The 27,277-nt window shown below is 45.4% G+C and overlaps 1 protein-coding gene across 3 annotated transcripts in view; it reads right to left on the reverse strand.

The window, feature by feature from the left end:
- ptch1 (patched 1) overlaps positions 1-27,277 on the reverse strand; it is a 63,688-nt gene that overhangs the window by 13,394 nt on the left and 23,017 nt on the right. For 2 of the 3 annotated variants that reach the window (XM_058069900.2, XM_058069902.2), the window contains exons 6-16: positions 26,605-26,803; positions 26,389-26,510; positions 24,987-25,134; positions 23,810-23,941; positions 23,573-23,728; positions 23,389-23,487; positions 21,206-21,331; positions 17,124-17,242; positions 5,722-6,331; positions 4,472-4,781; positions 2,803-2,945 (exon numbers count right to left, since the gene is read on the reverse strand). In XM_058069900.2, the coding sequence (XP_057925883.2) occupies positions 2,803-2,945; positions 4,472-4,781; positions 5,722-6,331; positions 17,124-17,242; positions 21,206-21,331; positions 23,389-23,487; positions 23,573-23,728; positions 23,810-23,941; positions 24,987-25,134; positions 26,389-26,510; positions 26,605-26,803 (2,164 nt within the window). Of the gene's footprint in view, positions 1-2,802; positions 2,946-4,471; positions 4,782-5,721; positions 6,332-17,123; positions 17,243-20,697; positions 20,939-21,205; positions 21,332-23,388; positions 23,488-23,572; positions 23,729-23,809; positions 23,942-24,986; positions 25,135-26,388; positions 26,511-26,604; positions 26,804-27,277 lie in introns of those variants that run through there. The other variant, XM_078789596.1, reaches the window with a different exon arrangement.

Raw genomic sequence — 27,277 nt, forward strand, 5'->3', positions numbered from 1 at the left:
GGTTCCAGTTCTAGAGATAATGTCTATATGCTGTATTTACTATGGGTGTAACAGTCCATGTATTCGGAACATTGGGTATAGAGGCACAAGTCTAACTGCCTTGCAATATTAATGCGTCTTAACCAAGAACATGATTATGTTTCCTTGGTTATGTTGCCTTGGTTGGTCATGTTTCCTACACCCCATATACTGTATGTTACTTCTGCTCTACCATGTGGAGGCAAAGGACAGACCCCTAACATTGGATGTTATAAGCTTTACTACACATCACTGCCACTCTCCCCGCACTCGGCCATAAATCCCTCCCTCTCAGAGGAAGGGAACGGTCTAGGGGGTGAAGCTCTACTAATGGGGTTAGGTAGATGGAGAAAGGGTTTTTTTTAAGGGGGAGGGGAAAAATAGCTCAAGTTAGCGTAACAATAAAAAAATTGGCTGGAGTCCCTGAGCACGTCTGTGTGTAGTTAACCTGGTTGTTAACACTGAAGGAAATGCCACCCAGCAAATGGAGGAGAGCAATAAAAATAACACGACATCTGTACAAATGTTGCTCACCCGCTTACTTCTCCTGACCCCTATGGGTACCCGGAATGCCCCACGCCATAGACAAACATGGCCAGACATAAAAAGATTGCGTGATAAAAAGGACTACAGTTCCCCTGTAGCACACACACATCCTACCTTTTGGTCCACCGTCCACCCTGTCTTCCGATTACCTAATTTATTGCCTTATATTAAAAACCACACATGTCCACAAAAGAACAGAAATGCTCATTTGACGGCACACAACAAATAAACAAGAGCTACCGGAGGAAGAGCAAAGACAAGGCCGCACGAGAGAGATTGACAGGAGCACAACAATAGGTACACCTGCCCTAACAAGAATGATCTTCTATAGCAGGGGTATTCAAAGTGCAGTTTGGGGTACATCTGCGGCAAGAAGCTTGGTTTTTATTGGCACTGTAAAAATAAAATTAGACCAAAACTGAGTGCGACTGCTGTGCCCACTGGGACTGCCACGATAAATCAATTAACCGTACGATAAATAAAAACAAACTCGCTACTTTTGCCAGCCTGGATAAATTGACCCTGCTGATTCTCCTTAAAAGGGGTACCAGCCATTGAGAGTATTCACTGGCATACCAGCGACAGTGGAGTTACTTGCCCTGCTATTCAATAATCATATGTAATTAGGGATGTCCGATAATTATCGGTGCTGATAATTGTCGGCCCAATATCAGTAAAGTGTGATAATGTGATATCAGTATTTTCCTGATCATGAAAACCAATATTGAAAAAATGCTGTATACAACACATATGAGGGCTGCACGGCGTTCGTGTGGTTAGCACGCAGACCCGAGTTCAATTCCACCCTCGGCCATCTCTGTAGTAGAAACTAGTAGAAACTATAAGTATAATAGAAGTGGAATTTGCATCATCAAATCAGCCTAAAATAGAACCTAGAGTATATTTAGGGGACTGACAAGCGCATGTGGGTAAAATTTGAGCAAGACTGGTTGAAAACCATAGCCACCATTAAGCACAATTTCAATGCAGGGGTGGCAACCAATTGACTATTTTTCTAATGATTATATAACTTTGAGGATATCTGGGGTGGGTGTTCACACACTCAAAAGGAAATATACAAATATATACAATATGTCATTAAAATAGAAAAAAATATTTAAAAATTGCCAATTGTTCAATTAAATTCCTCGGCCATCTCTGTGTGGTGTGTGCATGTTCTTCCCGTGCATGCGTGGGTTTTCTCCGGGTACTCCAGTTTCCTCCCACATTCCAAAAACATGCTAGGTTAATTGGCGACTCCAAATTGTCCATAGGTATGCATGTGAGTGTGAATGGTTGTTTGTCTATATGTGCCCTGTGATTGGCTGGCCACCAGTCCAGGGTGTACCCTGCCTCTCGCCCGAAAACAGCTGGGATAGGCTCCAGCACACCCCCACGACCCTTTTGAGGATAAGCGGTAGAAAATGAATGAATGAACAACACTTATGCGTTCATTCCGCCACTGGAGATATGTCATGTTACACATATTGGTATGGGTTGATATTAAAATATAAAATCGGACATCAAATAATGAATTATTTGACAATTTAACACATTATTTGATTGATTCATTCATCTTCTATGTCTTCACTAAGGTTGTCGAGGCCAATTGCGGGGGACATAGAGACAAACAGCCATTCCCTACGGACAATTTGGAGTTACATGCATATTTTTGGAATGTAGGCGAAAGCCGGAGTACCCAGAGAAAAAAAAAAGTATGGGAGAACATGCAAACTCCACACAGAGATACCCTGACTGTGTGGCCAACATGTAAAGCTAAAGTAGACCAGCATTCCAAAACATTTTATTCAACAACCAATCTCCTTAATACAATTTCAGCTTGAGAATCCTTTTGGTCTTCTGCATCCAATGAGCTGGACCTCAGGATCCCAGACAAAGTGTTAAGCTGACAGGCTGAATGCTACGGGGGAGACATCCCGCTGTCAGGACCCCTCACGCATGTTCATCCATCACACACTAACACACGCAAGAGTTAATAGGTTTTTCAGAAGGCAGGCTGCCATCCCGGCGAGAGCTTTAAATTCCTCAGCTCGGTAAAGTCATCACAAAGCGAGATAGACGATGAGGGAAGACAGACAGGGTGGAAGAGAGGGGGACGGAGTTTATAAGGTGGGCGTAGTTCCTTTAGGTCCAATCACAGAGGCAGACCTGCTACATGAAGGATAGCCATGCACACGTTGGTGTGAAAAATGGCCAAGGATGAAGCTCTAAACATACCAGGTTGAAGTTTATGGGCTTGTCTCTACGTCCTGTCTGCACGAGAAGCTTATAAGCCAGGACTCCATCGTCAGAGCCGTTCTTGTAGCTGTTGAGAGTGATGCGACCGGCCTCCCAGTCCTTGTCGAATGCCTGCTGCAGACCTGAGGGAACCATAAAAGAAAAAAAAAAATCAACACTTAACAACTCAGCACCACACACTGAACACTGAAACTTTATCCCTGACTTGATCAAGATTGGCTGCATTTAATATGATAACTAAACCGCCAAACACGACTTCAAAAAGCTGAAAATATGATGTTTTTTATTCATAGAGACCATTAGAGGATATATCAGGAACATGTGTCTCCTTCTCCACACTCCTCTCTTAATCCATATGTGCCTCCGCCGCTCTCCCAGGACTCACACTGAGGTCCGACTGCGGGAGATGTTGTTTTGGGTCTCGTTCCTCAGGCCTGTCTGGCTCCAATTTGTCCCACCATTGCACACAGCAATATCAGACACAGTTCCCTCACTCGCCCACACGCTCTCTGTGTGGCTCGCCTCACTCTCTCCCTCTCTCACACTCACACACACACACACACACACGGTACAGTAGATGTGCCATGAAGAAGACAGCCAGTCATGGGCCATGACTTTAACATTTAAGGAATGGGTGGACGTGTGCAAGGAAAACATCCATGCTAAGTGATACCGTCCAAAGCGGTCTGCACTAACTGTACCAACTGTGAAAACTAAACTGAATATATTTTAAAAACACTGTGGTGCCGCCACTTATTAACTGTTCTGTACAAAAGGCACAACCGCGGAATGTGAGGGATATACAACAGAGGTGGGAAGGTGCGCTTCTGTAAGGCAGGGGTGTCCATTTCTGGCCTGCAGCACATATTCACGAATATAATTTAACAAGTAAACGACAGCAAAAATGGAAAAATCAACAGTAACTTTACAAGAATGAAGAGGAAAAAATTCCAATCTAACAATAAAAACTTGCAATCTTACTTAAAGAAAAATGGCATCATTTTTGTAGAGTTGTAATATGAGAACCCAACAAATTAGGATGGGGAAAAAGTAATAATTATAAGGGCATAAGGTGAAAATAATGTGAGAATAAAGTTGTACTATTATGAAAAGGAAACTTACCAGAAGAAAATTTAAATAGAATAAAATAAGTTATAGAATAAAGTCAAAATATCAATCCACTTTCTATGCCGCTTATCTTCACTAGGGTTGCAGGTATGTTGCAGACTATCACCCTGGACTGGTCGGCACCCAATCACAGGGCACATATAGACAAACAACCATTCACACTCACATTCATACCTGTGGACAATTTGGAGTCGTAATTTGGGGAAAAATTGGTTATTTTATGGGAATTAAGTCAAAATATTATGGGAATAATGGCATAATATGATAATAAGAACTATTTCAAAGATTATATAATTGAAATATTTGGAAAGTTAAATGGGCTGCATGGTGGCCAAACAGGAAAAAGTTTGGACACCCTTTGTGTCAATGGCCAGGTGGTCAAAAAGAGCTACGTATGTTTTCCTTCCACTTTCTCATGCACTCCAAATCATTATTCATGTTATTGCCAACTACCGGTGCTACTATTAACTATGCAAAATGGACTCACAGACAATAATGCTAGTACGGTATATTTTCCTACCGAGCAGCCAGTCCCTGAAGTAGTGAAGCCACATGGGAGGGAGCTGTCCGTTGTCCTCCTTGAGCACGTAGCGAATAGTGCGGAACCTCTGGTGCAGCTGGTGCAGCAGAGGCTGCTTCTGAGCATAATCGGCTCGCTGCGTCACCACGTACATGTTGTAGAAGGAGAAGAACTTGAACTGGGCACCGATGAAATCATATTCGCTGGTTTCTCGGGGCACGATGTCCGTCAGCTCCAGGCCGTCCCTCACTTGGGTGGTCCCGTACAGGCTAACCCCCAGCAAGCAGAGGAAGAGCGCGATCACCACCACCTGCAATGTGGAGGGACAGGAACGCAGTAGAATAATATAGAGTGCATGGATGGATTGACTACTCCAGTCCTGTAGGTGGCGGTAATGATCATTACAAAGTAGGTGCAGACTGCCGGAACTCTTTAACCCCCTAAAGTGAATGGCAAAATTAATTTCTCAATTTGTGCCTTCGGCGGTGGAGTGGTTAGCGCACAGACCTCACAACTAGGAGACCAGGGTTCAATTCCACCCTTGGCCATCTCTGTGTGGAGTTCTCCCCGTGCATGAATGGGTTGTGCGTGGATGTGCACCAAAATGGCCCATGCAGCTGGCCTTTATCAAAAAAGGTCAAATCAGTACACAGCTTGCATATTCGGAGGAGGGAAATCTGGTGTGAATTTTACCAGGATATTCCCCCAATAAGTGACCATAAAACATCCCATTTCAAGGAGAACAGATCTTGCATCCTTAGCAACATCCACTTTTGGTTTTATCTTCTTATAAAGCGGGTTTATATAATCTTGTTTACAAAGCCTCTGATCATTTGACCGTGTGTTGCCACATTTCGCTAATAATCACGGATCAAAGAGCGCAGATGTAATAAAGTGGAATGTTCCTTTTAGCCGCTTGGCAGTGACGCCGAGGTTGCGATTTAAGGCAATCAGAGCGGCGCATGAAGTAATTTGCTAAACTGGAGAAATATCCGACAGGGCGATGAAAAGACAAAGGAAAGATTTTGTAATGATGTCAAGTACAGGCCACCAGATGATTTCGGTTGTGTGAGTGTTTTGAGAGGGCTGGCCACCCACTAGACTGAGGTCAGACTGTGTGTGTGCGTGTGTGTGTGTGTGTGTGTGTGTGAGAGAGATTCAGATATAACAAGGTCCCCCAGTCCAGATTTCTGAGCTCTGGGGACTAACTCCTCTCAACCTTAAACCCACAGAAGCCACTGATTGCTCACCTTAGTGGTGGACTGCAGAAGGAACGGAGCGTAGTACTTCTCAGCAAAAGAAGCCAGAGTCCAGCGGGTGCAGGGAGGCTCTATGCATCTTATGCCCAGCGAGGCCTCCCCGAATTGAGAGATCAGGTCCCGCGTGGAGCTGTTGTTCTCTGGGATCTGGCTATTTCCTGAAGCAGAATCCTGTGGTGCAGCCCCGGAATGATAATGATGATAACGAGATGCAACATGACTCCGCCTACCGCTATTATTGTTATTATTATTATTATTATTGTTGTTGTTGCTGTAATAGTCATTATGAGGGTTGCTCCTGCTACAAGGCGGGTTGATGGGCTGCACGGAGATCTGCGACCTAGGCTCGGCTGTGGTGTAGAAAGCCTGCGTGCGGGGGTCGTACTCGGTCCTGAGCTGAACGGTGGACTGCATGGTGATCTGGGTCTGCTGGGAAAAGCCGTGGCTGCTGTAGGAGGGCGGCGGGCTGCTGTAGCCGGGGGGAGGTGTGCAGTATGAGGGCGGGGCTGTGCAGTAGGACGGTGGGGGGCTGTAGTGACTCCCGTCTGTTCCATCCAGGTACGCCTGAGGCTCGATCTGGATCACACGGTTGGCGCATGGGCTGAAGGAAGAAAGAAATGAAAGTATAAACACAGAGTGACAGTTATGTAAATGGATTGCACTTTTTCTTTGTTTTTTTTCACGTTCCGAAAGCTGTATCGGCTTCAACAGGGAGTCACAGAATCACCATACACCTTACTGTTTCTAAGCTTACTGTTTCTAATAAACAGTCACTTCATTGTTCGATTTGTTGAAAATCAACACTAAAGACTGGAAGGCTGGAAAAAGTTACCCCTCATATACGGTGCATCCGGAAAGTATTCACAGCGCTTCACTTTTTCTACATTTTGTCATGTTACAGCCTCATTCCAAACTGTATTAAATTAATCTCTTACCTCAAAATTCTACACAAAATACTCCATTATGACAATGTGAAAAAAGGTTTTTTTTGACATGTTTTGAATTTATTACAAATAAGAAACAAAAAAAATCACATTTACATAAGTATTCACAGCCTTTGCCATGAAGCTCAAAATTGAGCTCAGGTGCATCTTTTTTCCACTGATCATCCTTGAGATCTTTCTACAGCTTAATTGGAGTCCACCTGCAGTAAATTCAGTTGATTGGACATGATTTGGAAATATAATAACTGTCTATATAAGGTCCCACAGTTGACTGTGCATGTCAGAGCACAAACACCAAGCATGAAGTCAAAAGAACTGTCTGTAGACCTGCGAGACAGGATTGTCTTGAGGCACAAATCTGGGGAAGGATACAGAAAAATTTCTGCTGCTTTGAAGGTCCCAATGAGCACAGTGGCCTCCATTATTCGTAAATGAAAGACGTTTGGAACCACCAGGACTCTTCCTAGAGCTGGCCGGCCTTCTAAACTGAGCGATCGGGGAAGAAGGGCCTAAGTCAGGGAGGTGACCAAGGCCCCGATGGTCACTCTGTCAGAGCTCCAGCGTTCCTCTGTGGAGAGAGGAGAGCCTTCCAGAAGGACAACCATCTCTGCAGCAATCCACCAATCAGGCCTGTATGGTAGAGTGGCCAGACGAAAGCCACTCCTTAGTAAAAGGAACATGGCAGCCTGTCTGGAATTTGCCAAAAAGCACCTGAATGACTCTCAGACCATGAGTAACAAAATTCTCTGGTCTGATGAGACAAAGACTGAACTCTTTGGTGTGAATGCCAGGTGCCATGTTTGGAGGAAACCAGGCACTGCTCATCACCAGGCCAATACCATCCCTACAGTGAAGCATGGTGGTGGCAGCATCATGCTGTGGGGATGTTTTTCAGCAGCAGGAACTGGCAGACTAGTCAGGATAGAAGGAAAAATGAATGCAGCAATATATAGAGATATCCTGGATGAAAACCTGCTCCAGAGCGCTCTTGACCTCAGTAGACTGGTCATGTACCTTGACCATATAGACAGTAGACATTAGCACACAGCCAAGATCTCAAAAGATTGGCTTCAGAACCACTCCGTGAATGTCCTGGAGTGGCCCAGCCAGAGTCCAGACTTGAATCCGATCGAACATCTCTGGAGTGATCTGAAAATGGCTGTGCACAGATGTCTCCCATCCAACCTGATGGAGCTTGAGACTTATTGCAAAGAAGAATGGGCAAAACTGCCTAAAGATAGGTGTGCTAAACTTGTGGGATCATATTCAAAAAGACTTGAGGCTGTAATTGCTGCCAAAGGTGGATCAACAAAGTATTAAGAAAGGCTGTGAATACTTATGTAAATGTGATTTTTTTGTTTTCTATTTTTAATAAATTCAAAACATGTCAAAAAAAACTTTTTTCACATTGTCATAATGGAGTATTTTGTGTAGAATTTTGAGGTAAGAGATTAATTTAATTCAGTTTGGAATGAGGCTGTAACATGACAAAATGTAGAAAAAGTGAAGCACTGTGAATACTTTCCGGATGCACTGTAATACATCCCGATCAATCAGGATTTATCAAGGGGAGACACTCAGTTAGCAATGTACGCCGCTTAACCAATCTGATTGATCACTCTATCATCCATAATTTGGAAACCACAATCGTCTCACTAGACGCTGAAAAAGCATTCGACAGAGTTAACTGGAAATTTCTCTTTGCAACCCTACAGAAATTTGGCTTTGGAGAGTCATTTAGAACGTGGATCCAAATATTATATAGCACCCCTAAGGCCTCCGTTCGAACCAATAATCTGATCTCTCCAGAATTCACTTTACAAAGAGGTACTAGGCAAGGTTGTCCACTCTCCCCCTCATTGTTTGCTATCTTCATTGAACCTCTTGCAGCTGCAATTCGACAACATGTAAATATTAAAGGGATCCACACAACGAATGTTCATCATAAGATAAGCCTTTATGCTGATGATGTGTTCCTCTTCCTAAAAAACTCACACTTCTCACTTCACCAAGCTATCACACTCATCAATAACTTTAGCACCTTCTCGGACTACTCTATTAACTGGTCTAAATCCATAGTATTGCCCATTAATTTCGTTTTCCAGAGCACCCCCTCTATACCACTGCGTTCAGGGAATATCAGGTATTTGGGCATCAACATTTCCTCCAATCTGTCAGACCTGATCAGCTTGAATTATACCCCACTGTTGAAGTCGATTGAGGATGATCTTGAACGTTGGAGAACTTTGCCCATCTCTCTTATGGGCAGAGTATCCACTGTGAAAATGATGATATTACCAAGGATCAATTATCTGTTCTCTATGATCCCAACCAAACCATCTATAACTTGGTTTAAGTCATTAGACTCATATATAAATAAATTTCTTTGGAAAAATAAGCCAGCACGAATAAGCCTAAAAACATTACAAAAATCTAAAGAATGTGGGGGCTTAGAACTGCCAAATTTCTCCAATTACTTCCTGGCAAATAGGCTACAGTATATCTTAAAATTGATAAAACCTAACCCCTTGGATCAGTTATGGCTCGACATTGAACAATCATTTAGCCAAGAAATCCCCATCTTTAACTTACCTTTCATAAGTCAAATCCTTAGGAAACACGATTGTTTTAAAAGTATAAATATTAAAACCACTCTGACAGCTTGGTGGGAATTTTTAAAAATAACTAGGTCCTCGCTCACTCCTTGCCAGTACACTCCGATCTGGAATAACCCTGATATATTGCTTAAAAGAAAAACTTGGATTTTACAACATGGCATGACAAAGGAATAAGTTGCTTGGAAAATATCATAAGGGGGGGAAAGTTTGTGTCATTCACTTACCTTGTTACACAGTATGGGTTAAGCCAGAATACATTTCTTGAATACTCACAAATTAAATCCATAATTAGAGCTAGGTTTTGTAACATATCTTGGGAAAGCTATCCCACCATTGACCAATTCTTAAACGTATCCGCTCCCCAAACATTATCCAAGTTGTACATTCTTTTGTCAAAGTGTGACAACACCGTTGGGGTTCCAGTCTCCAAATGGAACCTAGATTTATCTACAAGCTGTGACCCTGAGTTCTGGAAGCAAATATGCCTTAATTCGTCCTGTTTAATAAAAAATCCCAACCTACAGTTGGTTCAGTTCAAAACCATTCATAGAGTACACTACACAGGGCAGAGAATGTTTAAAATGGGTCTAACCGACTCGAACATCTGTGTACACTGCCCAGATCATGTAGTAGATGATTATTTACACTCCATGTGGGCATGTGCCCCCATTAGTAATTTCTGGCAAGCAGTGTGCGAAGACCTTTCTTTGGCACTTGGGACCTCTATTCCTTCCTCACCTGTATTATGCTTGTTGGGTGATCTTTCTACAGTCAACGTAGGAAACAAATCACACACAACTCCTCATCACAGCGTTAAGCATTGCCAAGAAAACCATTCTTATCAATTGGAAATCCAAAAAAAACTGAACATAGCCTTTTACAAAAATCTTCTGTTAGATCATATAGCAATTGAGAGAATGTCTGCTGAATCCAAAGAACAACTGTCAGAATTTCAATCTATATGGGCTCCAATAATTAATCTCTTAAACTAATCTCTTAATCTAATTCTCGAAGGGCTGAGTGTGCCTGTCTTTGCCCCTGGCGGTCTCGTTCCTCTGGCTTGGGGCATGGTCTTGGTCGCCGGGTTGCCCTGGTGTCTGGGGGGTGAGCGGGTGGGTGCCGTGTATCTCTGTCCCTTCTTGCTGGGCTGACCCCCTGGAGGTTCTGGTGGGGGTTGGTGGGGGGCTGTCCGGATCTGGGGATGGGGCGTGGGTGGGGTGGTGGTGGTCGTCCCGGGGGTGGTGCAGGCCGTCCCTCGGGGTAGTGGGTAGACGGGGAGCCGCATCCTGTGGGTGGTGGGCGCCTGCTGCTGCTGGGGGGGGGGGCCTGTGTGCGTCCGGTGGCGCTGGTTCCTCCGCGGCCTCCCTCACCCCTGGGGGTGGGCCGGGTTTGCCCTGGGTGCTCTGGCTTGGCTACTGTGTGGGACCGTGGGGTGTGGGCATGGGAGGCTTTGGCCCTGCCCTTGGTGTGGGCACGGGTGGTTATACCCCGCTGCCCTGGCAGAGCCTTCCCCCTTAGGTATGTATATGGCTATATATGTGTGTGTGTAGGTATGCATGTATATATTAATTATTATCATATCTAAAATAGCTAAAAGATCTAAATTTTTAGAAAATATATTATATATAAATTATTATTATATATTAAGTATCAATAGTAGTATCATTATTATACATACATAACTATTATCAATAAATATTATTATTATTATTACTATTATTATTATTATTATTACTATTATTGTTATTATTATTATGATTACTATTATTATTATTACTATTATTATTATCAATTACTTTACTTTATTTTTATTTATTATTTTTATTCTCAATTTTTATTTTTGTGTATGGTAGGCATGTGTGAGTTATGGGGACCGTGTGCTATCGTCCCACTCTGGCTGTGGCTGTTTCCCGGGTGGGGCACCTGGTAAGCTCATACGGGAGGGGGGGTCTCGTTTGTGCAGCTTGGGCTCTGGGTGGGGAGGTGTGGTGCTGGGGTGGGGCATTACCTGCTTCTCGCCCTTCGGTAGGGGGATGGCTGGGTTGTGGTGGATGTGGGGCGGGCGGGTGGGGGTCTGGCTGTGGGTGCGTGGGTAGCGGGACGGATGGCGGTTGGGGTGGTGCTCTGCGCGACGCGGGCCGGGATTAGCGGGGGGCTTGCTTGGGGGGCGGGGTGGTGGGCTCTGGGTCGTGGGGGGGCCTCGACCAAGGGTTGGGGGGCGGGGCTGGCCGGTGGCTCACGGGCGGCCCCTGCTATTTAACGGTGTCTGGTTGGCCCCTTCTGTCTCCGGTCTGGTGGCGGTCTTCCCGCCTCCGGGGTGTCCTACTCGGCGGGTCTGTGGGTGGATGGAAGATGTGGTGGAGACGGGTCGGCGCTGTGGCGGAGGGTGGGACTGGGGGGGCATTCACTTTTTGCAGCTGTTGGGGTGTCGTTTATCTGGTGGGCTCTGCTGCCTGGTGTGTGTGTCTCTGTCCCGCCCTGGCACTCTTGGCTCACGTGCCCGGGGGGCGGGGTTGGGCTCTTCCCCATGCGGGTCCCGGTTCTCCTGCGGTTTCTGTGGTGTCACTCCCTGGGCTGCCATGGTGACGGATGTGTTGCCGGGGCGCGGTCCGTGCTGTTCTGGTGGTTGTAGGAGCTCCCTCGGGGCGTGTGGTTTGTCCGCGGCTCCTGGTGGTCCGGGTGTGGCATAGCTGGCACAATCTCTGGTGGGGCCCTCCGGGGGGGAGCTGGCAGGGCCGGACTGGCTGCCACGATGGGCTGGGTGGGGCTCGTGGTTGGTCCTGTGGCCCACGGCTTGCTCCGGGCGGCTGGCTTGCCCGGCTCGGTTGGTCGGTAGTGCGGGGTGGGCGTGTGTGGGGCCCCGGTCCTTCCTGCTGCACTGCACCACCTCACATACATGTAGGACTTTGGGGGGTGTCCTGCAACTGGTTATGCCGGGGGCGAAGGGTTTCCTTGTGGATGCCCTTTTGTCCTTGGCATTCCTCTGGCTTGGTCACCCTTCAATTTTAACCGCACCTTAGACACTCAGTTCTGGGGGGGGATCTGGGCAGGCATGGGACCCACCATTGCTCAGCTTCCCTCCACACACACACATACACCACACACATAGGTCAGCCATATGGGGCAGGCCTATTTTTAATTGCACAATCTACACAATACCATCATCACACACACAGGTGTAGCGGGCTGGACCGGAGAGCCTTCTGCCTACCCCCGCGATTGGCCCGCTGCCTGCTGGGGCTTGGCGGCTCGCTCGGGGTGCCCTGGGCTGCAGGATATTTTGGTCTGGTCTGCCTGGCATTCCTGGGGGTCCCGCTGGAACCAACTGACGCCAGGGCTTGCCCTAGGGTCATGGTTGGCGCTACCTCCCTTGGTCTGTCCTGGGTCGCGGGCACCAACGTGCCCTTGGGGGGGCGTTTGGCGGCCTCCAGGCGGTGGGGTCTGCACTGCTGGTGACCTGAAGTCTATGGTGGTGGCTTGGGGTTGTTGCGCTGTGGTGGCTGCTGCGGGGACCGGGCTGTGTGTTGGAAGGGGGCCTGATCCTGCTCATGGGGACGGGGGCCTGGGTGGCGTGTGGGGATGGGGGGCATGCTCCTCGGAGTGGGGCCTGCTGGGGGGGCGGTGCTCTTCCGGGCGTTTGGGTGTCTGCCGCCACTGGTCCTATGCTCTGCTGCATCGCTGTCCCTGTCTTTGCCCATCCCCAGTCTTGCCTTAGGGCTCGTCGGGGATGGTTCTCCGGTACGTGAGTGGAGCGCTGCTGGTTCTGGGGGGGGGGGGGACGGCCCCCCCGGTGGATGGTGGGGTCCGTCGGTGGCCTTGCGCTGGTCTCAACTCCTCGGCTCTGGTGCTTGGCCTCCCCATGACTTGGAGCTATGGCTCTCCCTCACGGGGGTGAGCTGCCCGGCGGGTGTCGGCTGGCGCGATGGAGCGCCTCACCACTCGCCTGTTTGCCCCCTCCGCTTGCTCATGTGCGGGCCTCCTCCCCTCGCCCGCTCCTTTGTCTGCCACACTGCCGTAGCCCTGCTGCCGTGGTCGAGGGGAGTCTGGGGATGCTATGCCTTGGCGGTCCATACCTCCCTGGGCTCGGGGCCTGGTTGTGGGTCTGGGACCCCTGGGTCCCCCGCCCTGTGATGCCCCGGATGCCCCACCTGGGGACGTCCACAGTGTGTACTTGCGTGTGTGCGTATTGAGTGGATGGGGTGTGCGCGTGTGTCTGAGATTATTTTATGTATTTATTGTTTTAAATACTTAGGGGCCATCCATAATTTTCAACATTTTCACAAGAGTACAAAGAGTACTCTTTTGAGCAACCCCCCTCCCCCCCCTAAAAAGAGTACAATCCCAAATGAAAAATGTTGATATGTCCATGACCAACTGACCCAATACAGCCAGGAAATTCGAACATGTCCAACAATGTTCTCTGGCTGTATTTTGGGACTCTGGTCAATCAGTCACTGCCCATCATCATTGAACACGAACAAGATAAAAAATTATATCAAATGCCTCTTTTTTGTATTTTTCTTTCAAGAAAATACAAATGTATTACAAATTTGGTCTTTTTGTATTGTTCTTTCTATCAAATGATACATGTAGAAAAGTCCTGATGCAACAACTGTTTTCCACAGGATTTTTTAATCAAGGGAATACTTCTTGTATACACACATGATTACTCAAGGAGCAGAGGAGTTGCCCCTGGTTTCCAAAAGCCTGAGGAGATAAAATCTTCTTTGAAATGATGGACACAACCCTTGAACTCAACTCAATGCAAAGTATGCAATAAAGATGCCACAACTGTTTTGAAAAGGCTTAACAATCACACCTATAGTCTAGTCAGTGTATCACAGGAAGTGAAAATCACATTGATTGTTACTGCATTGTCCACAAAGTCAAATTCACCACCACAGAGTCATTCAGAAAATGGCAATCACAGCCAGGTCCATGCCCAAATATAGAAAATAAACACAGAGCTGGCGAATAGATTCAGGATGGTCGGTTTAGTTTTGATCTTCTCCATTTTCGCAACGGCACTTCGGAACAAATCTGCCCTGCTCGATTCCTTCGATTTGGAACCTTTCCAAGCCGCCTGGCCAGCCGCTACAGCGTCCTTCCGCTTTCTGTCCGAACGCACAAAGCAGTACACATTGATGTATTGTTCGTATGCATTGCTCGGTGAGCGATGAATGGCAGTAATTCTCTTTTTGACGAAAATAGGTCATCAAAATCACCGGGGTCGGCCATTGTCTGATTGTTGTGTTGGAATGCGAAGCACCGCAGAGCTACGTGGAGTATCGCGTGGACTGGTACGCTCTCGCGCTAGCATACGACGACAGGGGACCAGTCTATTCGCGCTAAATTTTGACTGCGTCCCGCGGTTCGAACATACAGACATCGACATTTTCTGGTTTTCAAAAAAGCGTACGTTGATGTCTTAACCCCCTCCCCCTCTCGTAAAAATGTTGAAAATTATGGATGGCCCCTTAGATAAATAATGATTAGTTTTATTATAATTATATATATATATATATAGGTGGGTGTGTGTGTGTATATGGCCATATGGATATACGGGGGGGGCTCTGCGGGGGTTTGGCGCAGGGCGTTCCATCTCTACCGCCCGGTCCTCCATGGGGCAGTGTGCCCGGGCCTCTTCTGTCCTGGCCGGGGCGGTCCTATGTCGGTGATCAGGCCTGGGGCTACCTGGGGCGGGCCGGGTTCTGCTTCCTGGGGGTGTGTGGGGGGGCGAGGGGGCGGCGCCTCCGGCCGTGGACGGGCTCCCTTCCGGCTGGCGGGGGCGCCCCTGTACCCACGGGTGTGTGGCCTTCAATGCCCTTCTGCCCTAGTGGGGTATGGTCTCCCGCTGGTCTCGGGGGTGCGGCTCTCCTCCGGCCTGCTGGCGCCCTGTTGCCGGTTGGGATTGCTCCTCCATGGCCTCTTGCTGGTCTCTTCGGGGAGTTGCTTCAGGGGCGGGTCTTGGGGAGTCGGCCCTGGCTTTGCCCACACCCACGGGGCCGGAGGATCTCTGGCGGTGGGGGCTTGACCTGGCTGCGCGGGGCGGGGTTTGCTGGGTGGTAGAAGGCAGTCTCTCTCCTTTTGTCATTCTCAGTGACAATTACACAATTCACACACTCGCATTCACATACACAACACACCTCCATATGGACACTCACAGGGTGCTTCTCTATACAATCTACCATTTTATCCCTGATGTTTATATAGTATTTGTATGCTATTATTACAGTAATCATGATGTCAAGCAGTGAGATTTTAATTACTGTAATCGTATGGCTGTAATTGTGTTTACTATCACAGTTCATGTCTTTATTGTTACTATTGCTACTGGTAAGTTGGACTGTTGCATTTCACTGATATCATCTCCATCGTGAGCCTTAGCCATCATTGACATTTAACTGTTCTGTTTGTCACTGTTGTTGTTATGAGAATTCTTGTTGCTGCTGTTTTTGTCTCTCCCTCTACTGCCCCCCACCCCCCCACCCCACCTTTCTCTTCTTCTTTTCTGTTCTTCTTCTTGCTCCGGTCCAGTCGCTCCAAATGGCACAACAAAAACAACAAATAATGGCAAATAAAATTTCATGGTACAGGGAAGTTGTAGCCACCACCTTTCCTGACACAGAGCAAATCTGTCTAGCATGTAAGGGCATTTAGATCAACAATACTATCTGCCCCAATGGCTGGACGGGACAAAAAAAAAAAAAAAGAAAGAAAATCAACACTAAAATTCGCAAAAATTACATTTAAAGTTGATGGCACCAGCCATGATGGACAATCTTGCAGCTCAGCATAATTTCCGAACATGATGTAATGTCAGCAAAAGGAGGGCAAATAAACATTTCTCTAGGTAGTTTGTCTACTTGGTTCAGTATTTTTTTCATCATGCCAAAACATTGTGTTGCTGCTGGAAGTTTTGTTTGTTTTGTTTTCCAACAGAGAAAGGTTTAAGACACCAATGGACTACGCAAGTGCGGACAACGAGAGAAAGATGGATGCCTACTTCTAGTTCTGTTCTTGCCAGTGATCACTTCACTGACGACTTCTTCGAAGGAACAGCTTTAAAAGAAGCATTTTTCTTAAAAGTACGGTATGAATGCATTTTGAGAAAGGATGCTATGCCGCCAACACACAGAAAAAACAAGAGTCAACAAGTTATGTCTTGTTTACATAATGTCCTCTAAACAATATTCCACTATAGTGACAAGGCTAGTGACAAGGTATTATAATGCATTTTTTTGTATTTTTTCCCGCAGAGAACATTCATCTTGGATGTGAGGCCACTAAAACAAGCTATAAAAATACCTGTACGTTCATTAAGAAGCCCATTAAAAACAATACTTGAAGGATAAGCAACTGCAGAGTACTTTGTGTTTTGAAGGTGACCATTTACATGTCAAACATCTCGCATTTCATCTCCAAATGTTTCTCCCTCCTCAAAATCTTCGCTATGATCACTGTAAACATCCTCTGTCTCGTACACCCTCAAGTTTGTGTAATTTTTAGATGCAACTTTTGCATTGGCTCTCATTGGATGGTGTATGTGTACCTACTGTTGTATTCCGGAAAGAGTTGAGCTCCAACATGGGTATTTAACTTAGTGTAAGTGTACACAGCTGTGTGACTGCTGTGCCAAAAAGCATGCCGAGACTGGCAGCAGACTGGAGAGGCTTTCACAACAAAGACCCAAGCAGACAAACAACAAATAAGAGGGCAAAGCACAGACATCATGAGAAGCGATTAGGCTAAGGAGTTGCTTGTGTCTGTCAAACGTATTCACAGTCAGACCACAGAGGCTTTCGGATTTGTTTGCTGTGTGCGTCCATACCTGTAGAAGCAACAGAAAATGTCGAAGCGCCTGTCTTCTCGTCGGTAAAGATCCATGCTAAGGATAGCGGGAAAGATGAGCAGCACCATGGCGAAGTTAAACACCACAACCACTGCAGCCTGCCAGAAAAAAAAACACAGCATGAGTGGAAAAACACAACTGACAATGGACACATCATTAGTTATATCTTCTTCTCCTTTCACCATTATTCCTACATTGTACATATGTATATACTGTCAATACCAGGCTCTATCCTACACATCTTGCATAACTTATTCATTCATTCATTCATTTTCTACTGCTTATCCTCACAAGGGTTGCGGGGGTGCTGGAGCCTATCCCAGCTGTCTTCGGGCGAGAGGCAGGGTACACCCTGGACCTGTCGCCAGCCAATCACAGGGCACATATAGACAAACAACCATTCACACTCACATTCATACCTATGGACAATTTGGAGTCGCCAATTAACCTAACATGTTTTTGGAATGTGGGAGGAAACCGGAGTACCCGGGGAAAACCCACGCATGCATAGGAAGAACATGCACACACCACACAGAGATGGCAGAGGAATTTAATTGAACTCGGGTCTCCGAGCTGTGAGGCCTGCGCGCTAACCACTCGTTCGCCGTGCAGCCTAATTTAATCATAATATCATAAATTAAGTAACCGGCAATAGGTTTACGCTCAACAAAGATCATCTATGTGACAAGGAGTGGTTCTGTTTTTAAGGACCTACTGAAAAAATGCTAGTCAAAGAGCCTCTACATGACAGAAGCACTCTCCAAAAACTCAAAGATCATCAATATGACAAGATAGTACAGGTGTATCTAATGCTGTAGCCTGTGAGTGTAATCTGCAAGCCAATGCCCTAGTAAACCACAATACTCTGATCATTTAATAATAAAAACACAAGCGATGGGACGTGTATTTTATATTTTAATACAACAAAATCAACAATGGCCTTTAAATACAAAAAGATTGGCAATACAGAGAAAAAAGTGAGGGATGTGTGTAAAACAAGTGGGTGCAGTGTTGTGGTTTAAGCATTTGAAGGAGTGGCCAGTGCATAATCTAGGACTTGTGTGGTTGCCAGACACACAAACACAGTTGTAACACAGTGTACACCATGTATTGGTGTGTGTGTGTGTGTAAGGAGACCACCCAAGGAGGCACGCAGAGAGCCCCATGGGGCCTGAGGTGAGTAGACAACACACGGCAAAGATATGCACATACTATACACGCACATATCTGTTAGTTTGGCTCGAGGTTTAAACTTCCTCTCTACACACACACACACACACACACACACACACACACTTTGTGACTCATTTACACACACATATGTGCCCTCCCTCATTCCTCGGATCGCTATGTAGTCAGAGATAATGCAAGAGACATGAAAACAATGAAAACAATTCATTCTCAATTGGCCCACTAATGTCCAGACTGATCCCCTACAACTCCCGATACACACACCCACACGCACGCACGCACGCACACACACATGCACGCACACACATCTTCTGACCGCTCACTGACCTCCAAACAGGAAGATTTACCATCACATCTGTCTTCCACACATGAATGTGCGTGTTCCTATGTATTTTGTGTTGTTAAACTAATGAGGATGAGAACAGGAACAGGAAGTGCGACTTAACTGATGTGGACTAAAAGTCCTGGGCCACACAGAAAGCGAAAGTGAACATTGAAACAGCTAACTGGGAGGCTGTGGTTTGAGTCTGGACCCAGAGGTCAGGTTCTTCCACGCCAAACTCATCCAGTACAGAGGGTGGGGCTTTCTCTTTAATGTTTCCACAAGTACGGAATCATCCAAACATTAAAAAAAAAAACTAAGCATGAAAATATTGATACAGCATACAAAGCAGCTTTAGGCATGTTCTTATTATTCTATACTGTATGTGTGTGCGCTTGCGATCAAGCCACATGTATTATTAGACCCATGGGGTCAACGGATCTTGTTTGACAGAGTGTCTGCACTAAAGCCATCCATCCACACATGCTAATACACATTGAGGTAAAATCTGGCCCTTTGTGTGTGTGTGTGTGTGTGTGTGTGTGTGTGTACGTGAGGACGAAATCTAAGCTCTGCTGCATGTATAAAGGGTACACTACTGTTGGCATTTGCTTTGTTACACTGCACTCATGTAATGGTATTGGTTTTATCGCATTTGAACATGCATCAGATTACAATTGAGTGCATCCCATAATCAGTTCCGAGTTCCACATGTCCAAAAGGAGTAGGAAGAAGCAAAGCTTATTAAAGCCTACCCCTCCATCTGGTACTTTTACAATCAGTAACTGTTACATTTGTTCACTTCCTGCTTTCCTAATATATTTTTATTTTATTTTATTTTTGTCACGTACCAAAGTACGAGGTGATGTACAATGACATAATGGGTACCATAGTAACTGTCATAGTAATATAGTGATATGTATAGCACATCATGACTGGTTCAAGACTCTTCATCCTTGTATTTAGCAAACATCAACTGCTTGTATTGTTTCTTGAATTGGCTCATCGTTGTACATTGTTTGAGGGTCTTACTCAATCCATTCCATAGTTTGATTCCACATACTGCAATGCTATGGCTTTTTAACGTAGTCCTAGCATATAAGTGTTTCAAACGTAGTTCTTCCCTGAGATCATATTTCTCCTCTGGATGACATTTTTAGCTAATTGGTTATTTTTAGTCTTATGCATTATTTTAGCTGTTTGAGGATTAATTATCAGCAAGTTTAAGTATTTGTGATTTTAGAAATAAGAAGTTAGTATGTTTTTTGTAGGTGGCATTATGAATTATCCTTACTACCCTTTTTTGCAGTACATTTAGCGAGTGAAGATTGCTTTTATAGTTATTACCTCATATTTCCTCATATTTAAGTAAGATATGGTAGAACCAGAGAGCAATAAAGAGTGTGGAGTGATTTCTGATTGAGAACAAGTTTTGCTTTGTTTAATATTGAAATATTTCTGGGCACCTTATGTTGTATATTTGTAATATTAGGTTTCCAGCTCATATTTTCATCTATTGTGATCCCCAGAAATGTATTTTCCTTCACCCTTTCAATGTCTACACCGTCTATTTGTATTTGCTGGTGTATGTTGTTACTGCTGGTGAAACGTACTACTGTATATGTCCTCCCAATCAAGTCTGCACGGCTGTAAGACCATGCACCCCCCTCACTTTGACAGCCCACCTTCTTAAGGGACAATACTGCTATAGAAATTTTTGACTCGTCAATGTACTCCTTGTGTAACAGTATACTAGAAATGACTCAACACATTGTCTCAATAGCTGGAAAAACAATTGAGTAGCAAGATAATTGTGCCATTTTGTAGCGCTATGAGTGCTGCCAACCCCAAGGAGCTGTGGTTCAGTAAGGGGAAACATGAATTTCAACATGCACTGTGCATTCTGAAGTGGACACCGAGTATGTCTCCCCCCAGAGCTGAACCCAATTTAGCACCCTGTGGGGCATCCTCAGGGTTCAGGCAGTGCTAGAAAACAATGATAATATTTGGGACATACTAACTTGTGTTGCCAGCTATTTAGACAATAATGACCGTGTGTTGACTCACATTCCGTGGCTAGTACATCGATACTGCTATACAAGCTGCACACTGACTACTCAAAAGTACATCTAAGTTTATTTTCTATTGCACTGCCCCTTCAGAAGATGCTTGCTGAACCATGAGGGGTGTACTCACTTTTATGAAGAACTTTCACACAGCTTGTGTGCCGCTTGTGACAGAGGACCCGTTTTTGTCTCACTTTTCATTGTTCTGATGACGTCTATAATTTGTGACAGATGCATGAGAAGTCAGAGCCCCCCTACTGCATGACGGACCCCCATCTTTACACGAACGAACACACACACACACACACAGCCAGACCATTGAACTGCATTGCTTTTTAAACCTCCCACACAGATTCAGTTACTTGGACCGCATCACTGCATCCACCACACCACCAAACTGCCTTGTTTCAATGCATCATTACTATCTGATGAGAATTGGAGTGTATTGAGATTAAGTGCTGAGATTTTTTATTTTGTCCTACCTGCAGAGAGAAGGCTCGCAGTGCAGGGATGGGAATGAGGGCCGCCATGAAGAACGCAGTGACGTTGCTGATGGAAGTGAGTGCCACGCTGGCCCCGGTCCTCTTCAAACACTCGCCCGTGCGGTCCTGAGCGAGATGAGACAAGGCGGGGCAAATGACAAGTACAGTCAGCCCTTTTGATGCGACTACAGCCGAAAGGCAAACGTGTACTACTTGAGATTAGGTAACATTATCCTCACACTGATGCTGACTGACAGTGATTGCAGCGGCTTCAAGTGCAATTCCATGAATGACAAAAACACCTGCTGTTTCGTTTCTCACAACACTTCAACTGTTAAATTGTGACGAAGCCACCTTCCTACTTTAAGACGTACACACCAAGATAAGCATGCAGGACCCCGTAGGGTTTTTTTTTTTTTTTGGCGGCAACTGTGTGAAGATTGTGAGGACATGCGGGACCACACAGGCTGCGTCGTCATACAGGCATGTTAGTGCATGTGTGTGTGCACGAGAGACACGCAAGATCAGGTTCAGCTCTGTTTAGTTTTCATCTCAGCAAAGGAAGCTGAGGGTTGAGGGGAAGCATAAGAGGAGGAGTGGGGCTGGAGACAACAAAAACAAGCAAATGCATGCCTGTTTTCACCTTGTGGAGATAAAGTTATCACACAAATGTAAGCCGTATGCTTTGTGGAGAATGCAAGCCCACTAGTACAGCAAGAAAATAACTGACTAGAATTGACTCTGTGTGAAAAGCACAGGCAAATAAATCGACTGGTACAACTATTGGTAATGGTTATGGTTTAATTTCATTTGAACATGCATCCCATAATCAGTTCCCAGTTCCACATGTCCAAAAGGAGTAGGAAGAAGCAAAGCTTATTAAATCCTACCCCTCCATCTGGTACTTTTACAATCAGTAACTGTTACATTTGTTCACTTCCTGCTTTCCTAATATAGTTTTTAGTTGTTTTTGTTGTTTTTTTATCTCGTACCGAAGTACGAGGTGATATTTTTGCCCCATTTACTCCGTGCTTGCCCTGACCTTCCCACCTTCAAAAAACAACTCAAAACCCACCTCTTTAAATCTGTTTTTAATGTTTAACTTTTTATACCTCACTTCTGTGCCCCGCCACGCTTTAACTCATGTTTTAACTGTGTATGAACCAATGAATGTTGTATTTTGGTGTGTCTTCTATTCTGTTTACTTGCTTTATTCAACTTCATTCTTCTGTAAAGTGTCTTTGAGTATCTTGAAAAGCGCTATACAAATAAAATGTATTATTATTATTATTACTATTATATGACCATCCAATGACATAATGGGTACCATAGTAACTGTCAATATAGTGATATGTATAGCACATCATGACTGGTTCAAGACTCTTCATCCTTGTATTTAGCAAACATCAACTGCTTGTATTGTTTCTTGAATTGGCTCATCGTTGTACATTGTTTGAGGGTCTTACTCAATCCATTCCATAGTTTGATTCCACATACTGAAATGCTATGGCTTTTTAACGTAGTCCTAGCATATAAGTGTTTCAAATTTAGTTCAAATTTAGTGAGAGTGCCTTTATTCGTCTGTTGTGTTGGTATGTGATGTTTTTGGGCTTTCTTGTTGTCACACCATGACTTAAACTGTTATGCCTAGCGATCACCCAGTGAATTGTGATGGGCTTGGTAAAGTGTTAAAAGCAAGCTAACTCTATTATTTGTGAAATCGCGCGCTTGATGTGATTCAACAGTGGGGGCGGGGTACCGCGACTACATGTGTTGCAGGGTCCTCTGCAGCCGCGGCAACACAAAGCTGCCCCAGCGGATGCCTGACTTTAAATCATGCGGTGGAAAAATACATCTGCAAAGCCACGCATGTATCGGCCGATACCGATACAAGGAAAAAACGCAACTATCGGCCGATCCTTAGTTATTACCTCATATTTCCACACAATAAGTAAGATATGGTAGAACCAGAGAGCAATAAAGAGTGTGGAGTGATTTCTGATTGAGAACAAGTTTTGCTTTGTTAAATATTGAAATATTTCTTGCCACCTTATGTTGTATATTTGTAATATCAGGCTTCCAGATCATATTTTCATCTCTTGTGATCCCCAGAAATGTATTTTCCTTCACCCTATTGTGCATGGATCTGTGTGAAGAAGCTGCAGTTTGGATGCTAGACCCACCTCGAAAGGGATCCTCTTGTTCTGTCCCGTCTCGCTAAAGGCATGCGCGAGGAGGAAGACATCGTCCACGCCAACACCCAGAGCCAAAAATGGCAGGACCTACGGATGAAAAAAAACCCCACATTAGATACGGCTGCACTGCATCTCATGATATGCAATCCTACCCTAACTAACTGTGTGTTACCTGCGTAGTGGCTGCATTAAAGGAAATGCCCAAGAGAGAGCAGAGTCCCAAACCTGCCGCCACTGACAATGTCACCAGCAGGACACCCGCCAACCCTACAGCCCCCTGAGATTTGGCACAGTCCCACCGCAGCATGGTCAGACATGCGTAGGCCAGCTGGGGACGGACAAGATAAAACAGGTACAGAAATACTCTACATACTCTCACTATACAGGATGGAATATCACTGATTCTCACCATCAGTAAGTAACCGCTGGCCACACGGATGACGCTAATATCCGAGAAGGACTTCAGGATGTCCTCCAGTGTGGTGGTGGTGAAAGACAAGACCTTCTGGGATGAGTTGGCCGCCACACTCTGCAACACAGCCTGAAAAAAAACCCAACAAATTTAAACACAGTTAATGCGGTGATAAGTTCGGAAAATGGGTTGCGTCAAGGAGGCCAACTGGCGTAGAAACTGAAAAATCCCCCGATGGGAGAAGCCGACATACAACTACAGTACATATAGCCACCTAGCTGTCCGGTCCCATTCAGTTGACATGGACATGACTTGTAGCACTGCAGCATGCTCTTACGGCTGTACAGCAAGTTCACAACGGAAGAGCTTACAAAAAGGCCTCAAATAATACATCATGGATTAAATATTACCATGCTGTACGATCACAACGTCACCAGAGTGCGAATGAATTAGCAGCATGATGTTGTCATTGTTACACGGACATGTCGGTAATCGAATCGACCAATCAACAGACAGCAGTGTGTCTAGCTACACCCTTAATACAAGAATTTGCGCAAAAGAAATTATGCTTTGCTTCAAATAGACACCTGATACACTCTGTAGTTGAGTATATGAGCACCTGTAGGCCACTATTTGAGTAAATACCAATAACTTCAGACAGGAAGTTGTACAGCTGGCAGGTGGTTAGCGCACAGGCCACACAGCTAATTCAATTCACATCTATTACATGCATTATGTCTATACATTTGAACAGCATGACACCAACAGCCATTGATAATAAAAAAAAACACATAGAGCCAATAAATAAATGATCTTTTTCTATGGTGGCACCCTGGGGCCCCCAAGATGAATGGCGCATATACACGCACACACACACCAAGGTCATGGTGTGTCAAACAGGGTTTTGGAGGGGGTAGGGGAAGCCAGATGATGTCACATGTTAGCCACCAATGGGGCCACAGCTGGGAAAGTGATCGTATAAACGTGAAAGAAAGAGAGAAAAGAGAGAGACCGTAAACTCTTCTAATGTATTCCAGACTATACTGTGCCTTTCGACTAACCACACAGCAACACAGAGGCCTCGCATCCAGCATCCAATGCTTGCATGCACTGGTATCCAGGTAGGATTTGTTGATTTCTAAACCCATCGCAGCCCTGTATGTTCCAACCATACCTCCGAATATCTCCTCTGCCATGCTTCCAGTATGGCTGCAGCCTTCTCCTCATTCCAGTTGATGTGGGAAACCTCCTCGTAGCCCCGAAAGTGCTCAAACATCTGCTTGGGAGTCATCAGTTGGAACATAGTCTGTAAGGCCTGGGCGCTGGATAGAGAAGAGACAAAAAAGGAGGTGGTCATATTTGTAAAAGAACAACACAATATGGAGCCAGGACAGAGATAAAGACAGTGAAATCTAAATGTTCGTACATCATGGTTTTTGTAAGGGGATCCTTTATAATGTGTGTGTGGATGGTTTCTTTGTTTATTTTATTTTAATGATGCCCCACTCAAATCTATTTACAATTTTCACATTTGCAAATGAACTGTGTTTGTGTAGGCCTTAAAATGTGCATGTGTTAAAATTTCCCTTCAATGCGTACCCTACTTCGGGTGCCTTTTCATTTCCTGGTTGTTGCGGAGCATGAGTTTCAATGAAAAAGATGCAGGCCGAGTTCTAATGAAATGCACTTCTGCCACCTGCCAAGTCTTTGGGAGCGAATAAGTTAAGGGAAATCCAACTGACATTAGCTGAGATGAGCTTTGGGCCTCCAGCAAACCACAGTGAGAGCCATTATCCACAAATGGCAAAAACATGGAAAAGTGGTGAACCTTCCCAGGGGGTGGCCCGGCCAACCACGGCAGTGACGACTCATCCAAGACACTTCAAAAGACCTGACAACAACGTCCAAAGAACTACAGGCCTCAGTTAACGTCAGTGTTCACTGGGCAAAAACAGTTCCAAGACAAAAACCTGTACTACTACAACAACCTGTACTACTACTGTGTACTACAAATATAAATCGCCCCAGATATAGGACGGCCTGGGAGAAAAATATTGTCTTATACTCGGGTCAATGTGTTACTTTTCAAAATAACTGATTAAAAAAGGTGTGTCTTATGCGTCCTTAGTGTTCATTCATTCAAGACACACTGTATACATTAGGCAAGTCTTGAAAACCTCAACACAACATGAAAGCGCAGGTCTGTGTAGTTAAAATTGGTTGTATATTTGGATAGAATGTACAAGCAATAGATCACCATCAGCACATGTACTGTATGTGTCTGTGTGTGCATGAGTGGGTAGTGTCCGTGCAGAGTAGCCAGCGCTGAGAGGGAACAGCTGGAACTGGAAGATTTCACTGGAATCTGCTAATGACTGCAAGATTTATCATACACACACACACACACACACACACACACACACACACACGCACGCACGCACGCACGCACGCACGCACACGCATCGTTTCAGAGATGCTTAAAAAAAGAAAACATAAAATCCTTCCAGAATAAGCGTTGCACAGATGTCCGCAGTGTTTGAGTGCGTGTGTGGTTGTAGACTTTAAAATTATCTTACCTGAGCAGGGGTCCGCTGCCGTTCTTGGTGGTCCCGCCTACAATCAGTTCCTCCTGCCAGTGCATGTACTTCCTGGACAGCCCATAGCAGCCGCCGCTCAGGGTCCACGCCACATCTAACGCCTTGGCCGCAATAAAATCCAAACAGGTGAAAAAATAACTGTCAACAGCTTCGTCGCAGCCAAGATGCCCTCCCCCCCCAAAAAAATAAACTTACCTTGGTGGAGTTCTTGTTGGGTGCAGAGAGGGGGCAGTCAGGGTCGGCGGGGTTCAGACAGGGGCGATCCATGTAGCCGTGTCCAACGTTGGCTTTTTCCAGCATCTCCTCAAAGGTGTCCACCGGGAAGTGGTCCCGTCGTAAGTCGTCAAGAAACTCCTTGGGGTCAAAGTTGGTCCACTGCAGAGGGTCTTTACCTCTGCGTGAAGATAATAGTACAACAACACTTGTATCAATACACTAACCATTTTGTATGGTAGTTAGCAGACTATTTCTTGGCCCGTAGAATATGTTATCAAATACTACAAATTGATACTAGGTGAGCACAGGTCATAGTATATCTCATATTATCAAAATTAAACTTGGATATATTGTGTTGAAGCTGGCAACACAAGCATGTACCAACATAAGGTGGCGGTGGTGGTAGTGTAATGGTCTGTGCCAAAACATACCTCATCCAAGAGGTATGAAGCCAAGGAGGCCTCCTCTGAACCTGAACCCCACTGAGGCATAAAAACGGAATCTACCATTAATCTTGTGGAAAGTGACATAATGTGGTTGAAAGTCTGTGAGAAGGAACGCGTCTGTGGCGGAGTATTTCCCTGACGAACCGCTCAAACGTGGCGGAATCGCCTCACAAACCTAACCGGCTCCTTCTCAAACAAAACACGTC

This window comes from Doryrhamphus excisus, linkage group LG3 (assembly GCF_037039965.1).
Source record: "Doryrhamphus excisus strain RoL-2023G ecotype Guam linkage group LG3, RoL_Dexc_Guam_v1.1, whole genome shotgun sequence".
NCBI lineage: Eukaryota > Metazoa > Chordata > Actinopteri > Syngnathiformes > Syngnathidae > Doryrhamphus > Doryrhamphus excisus.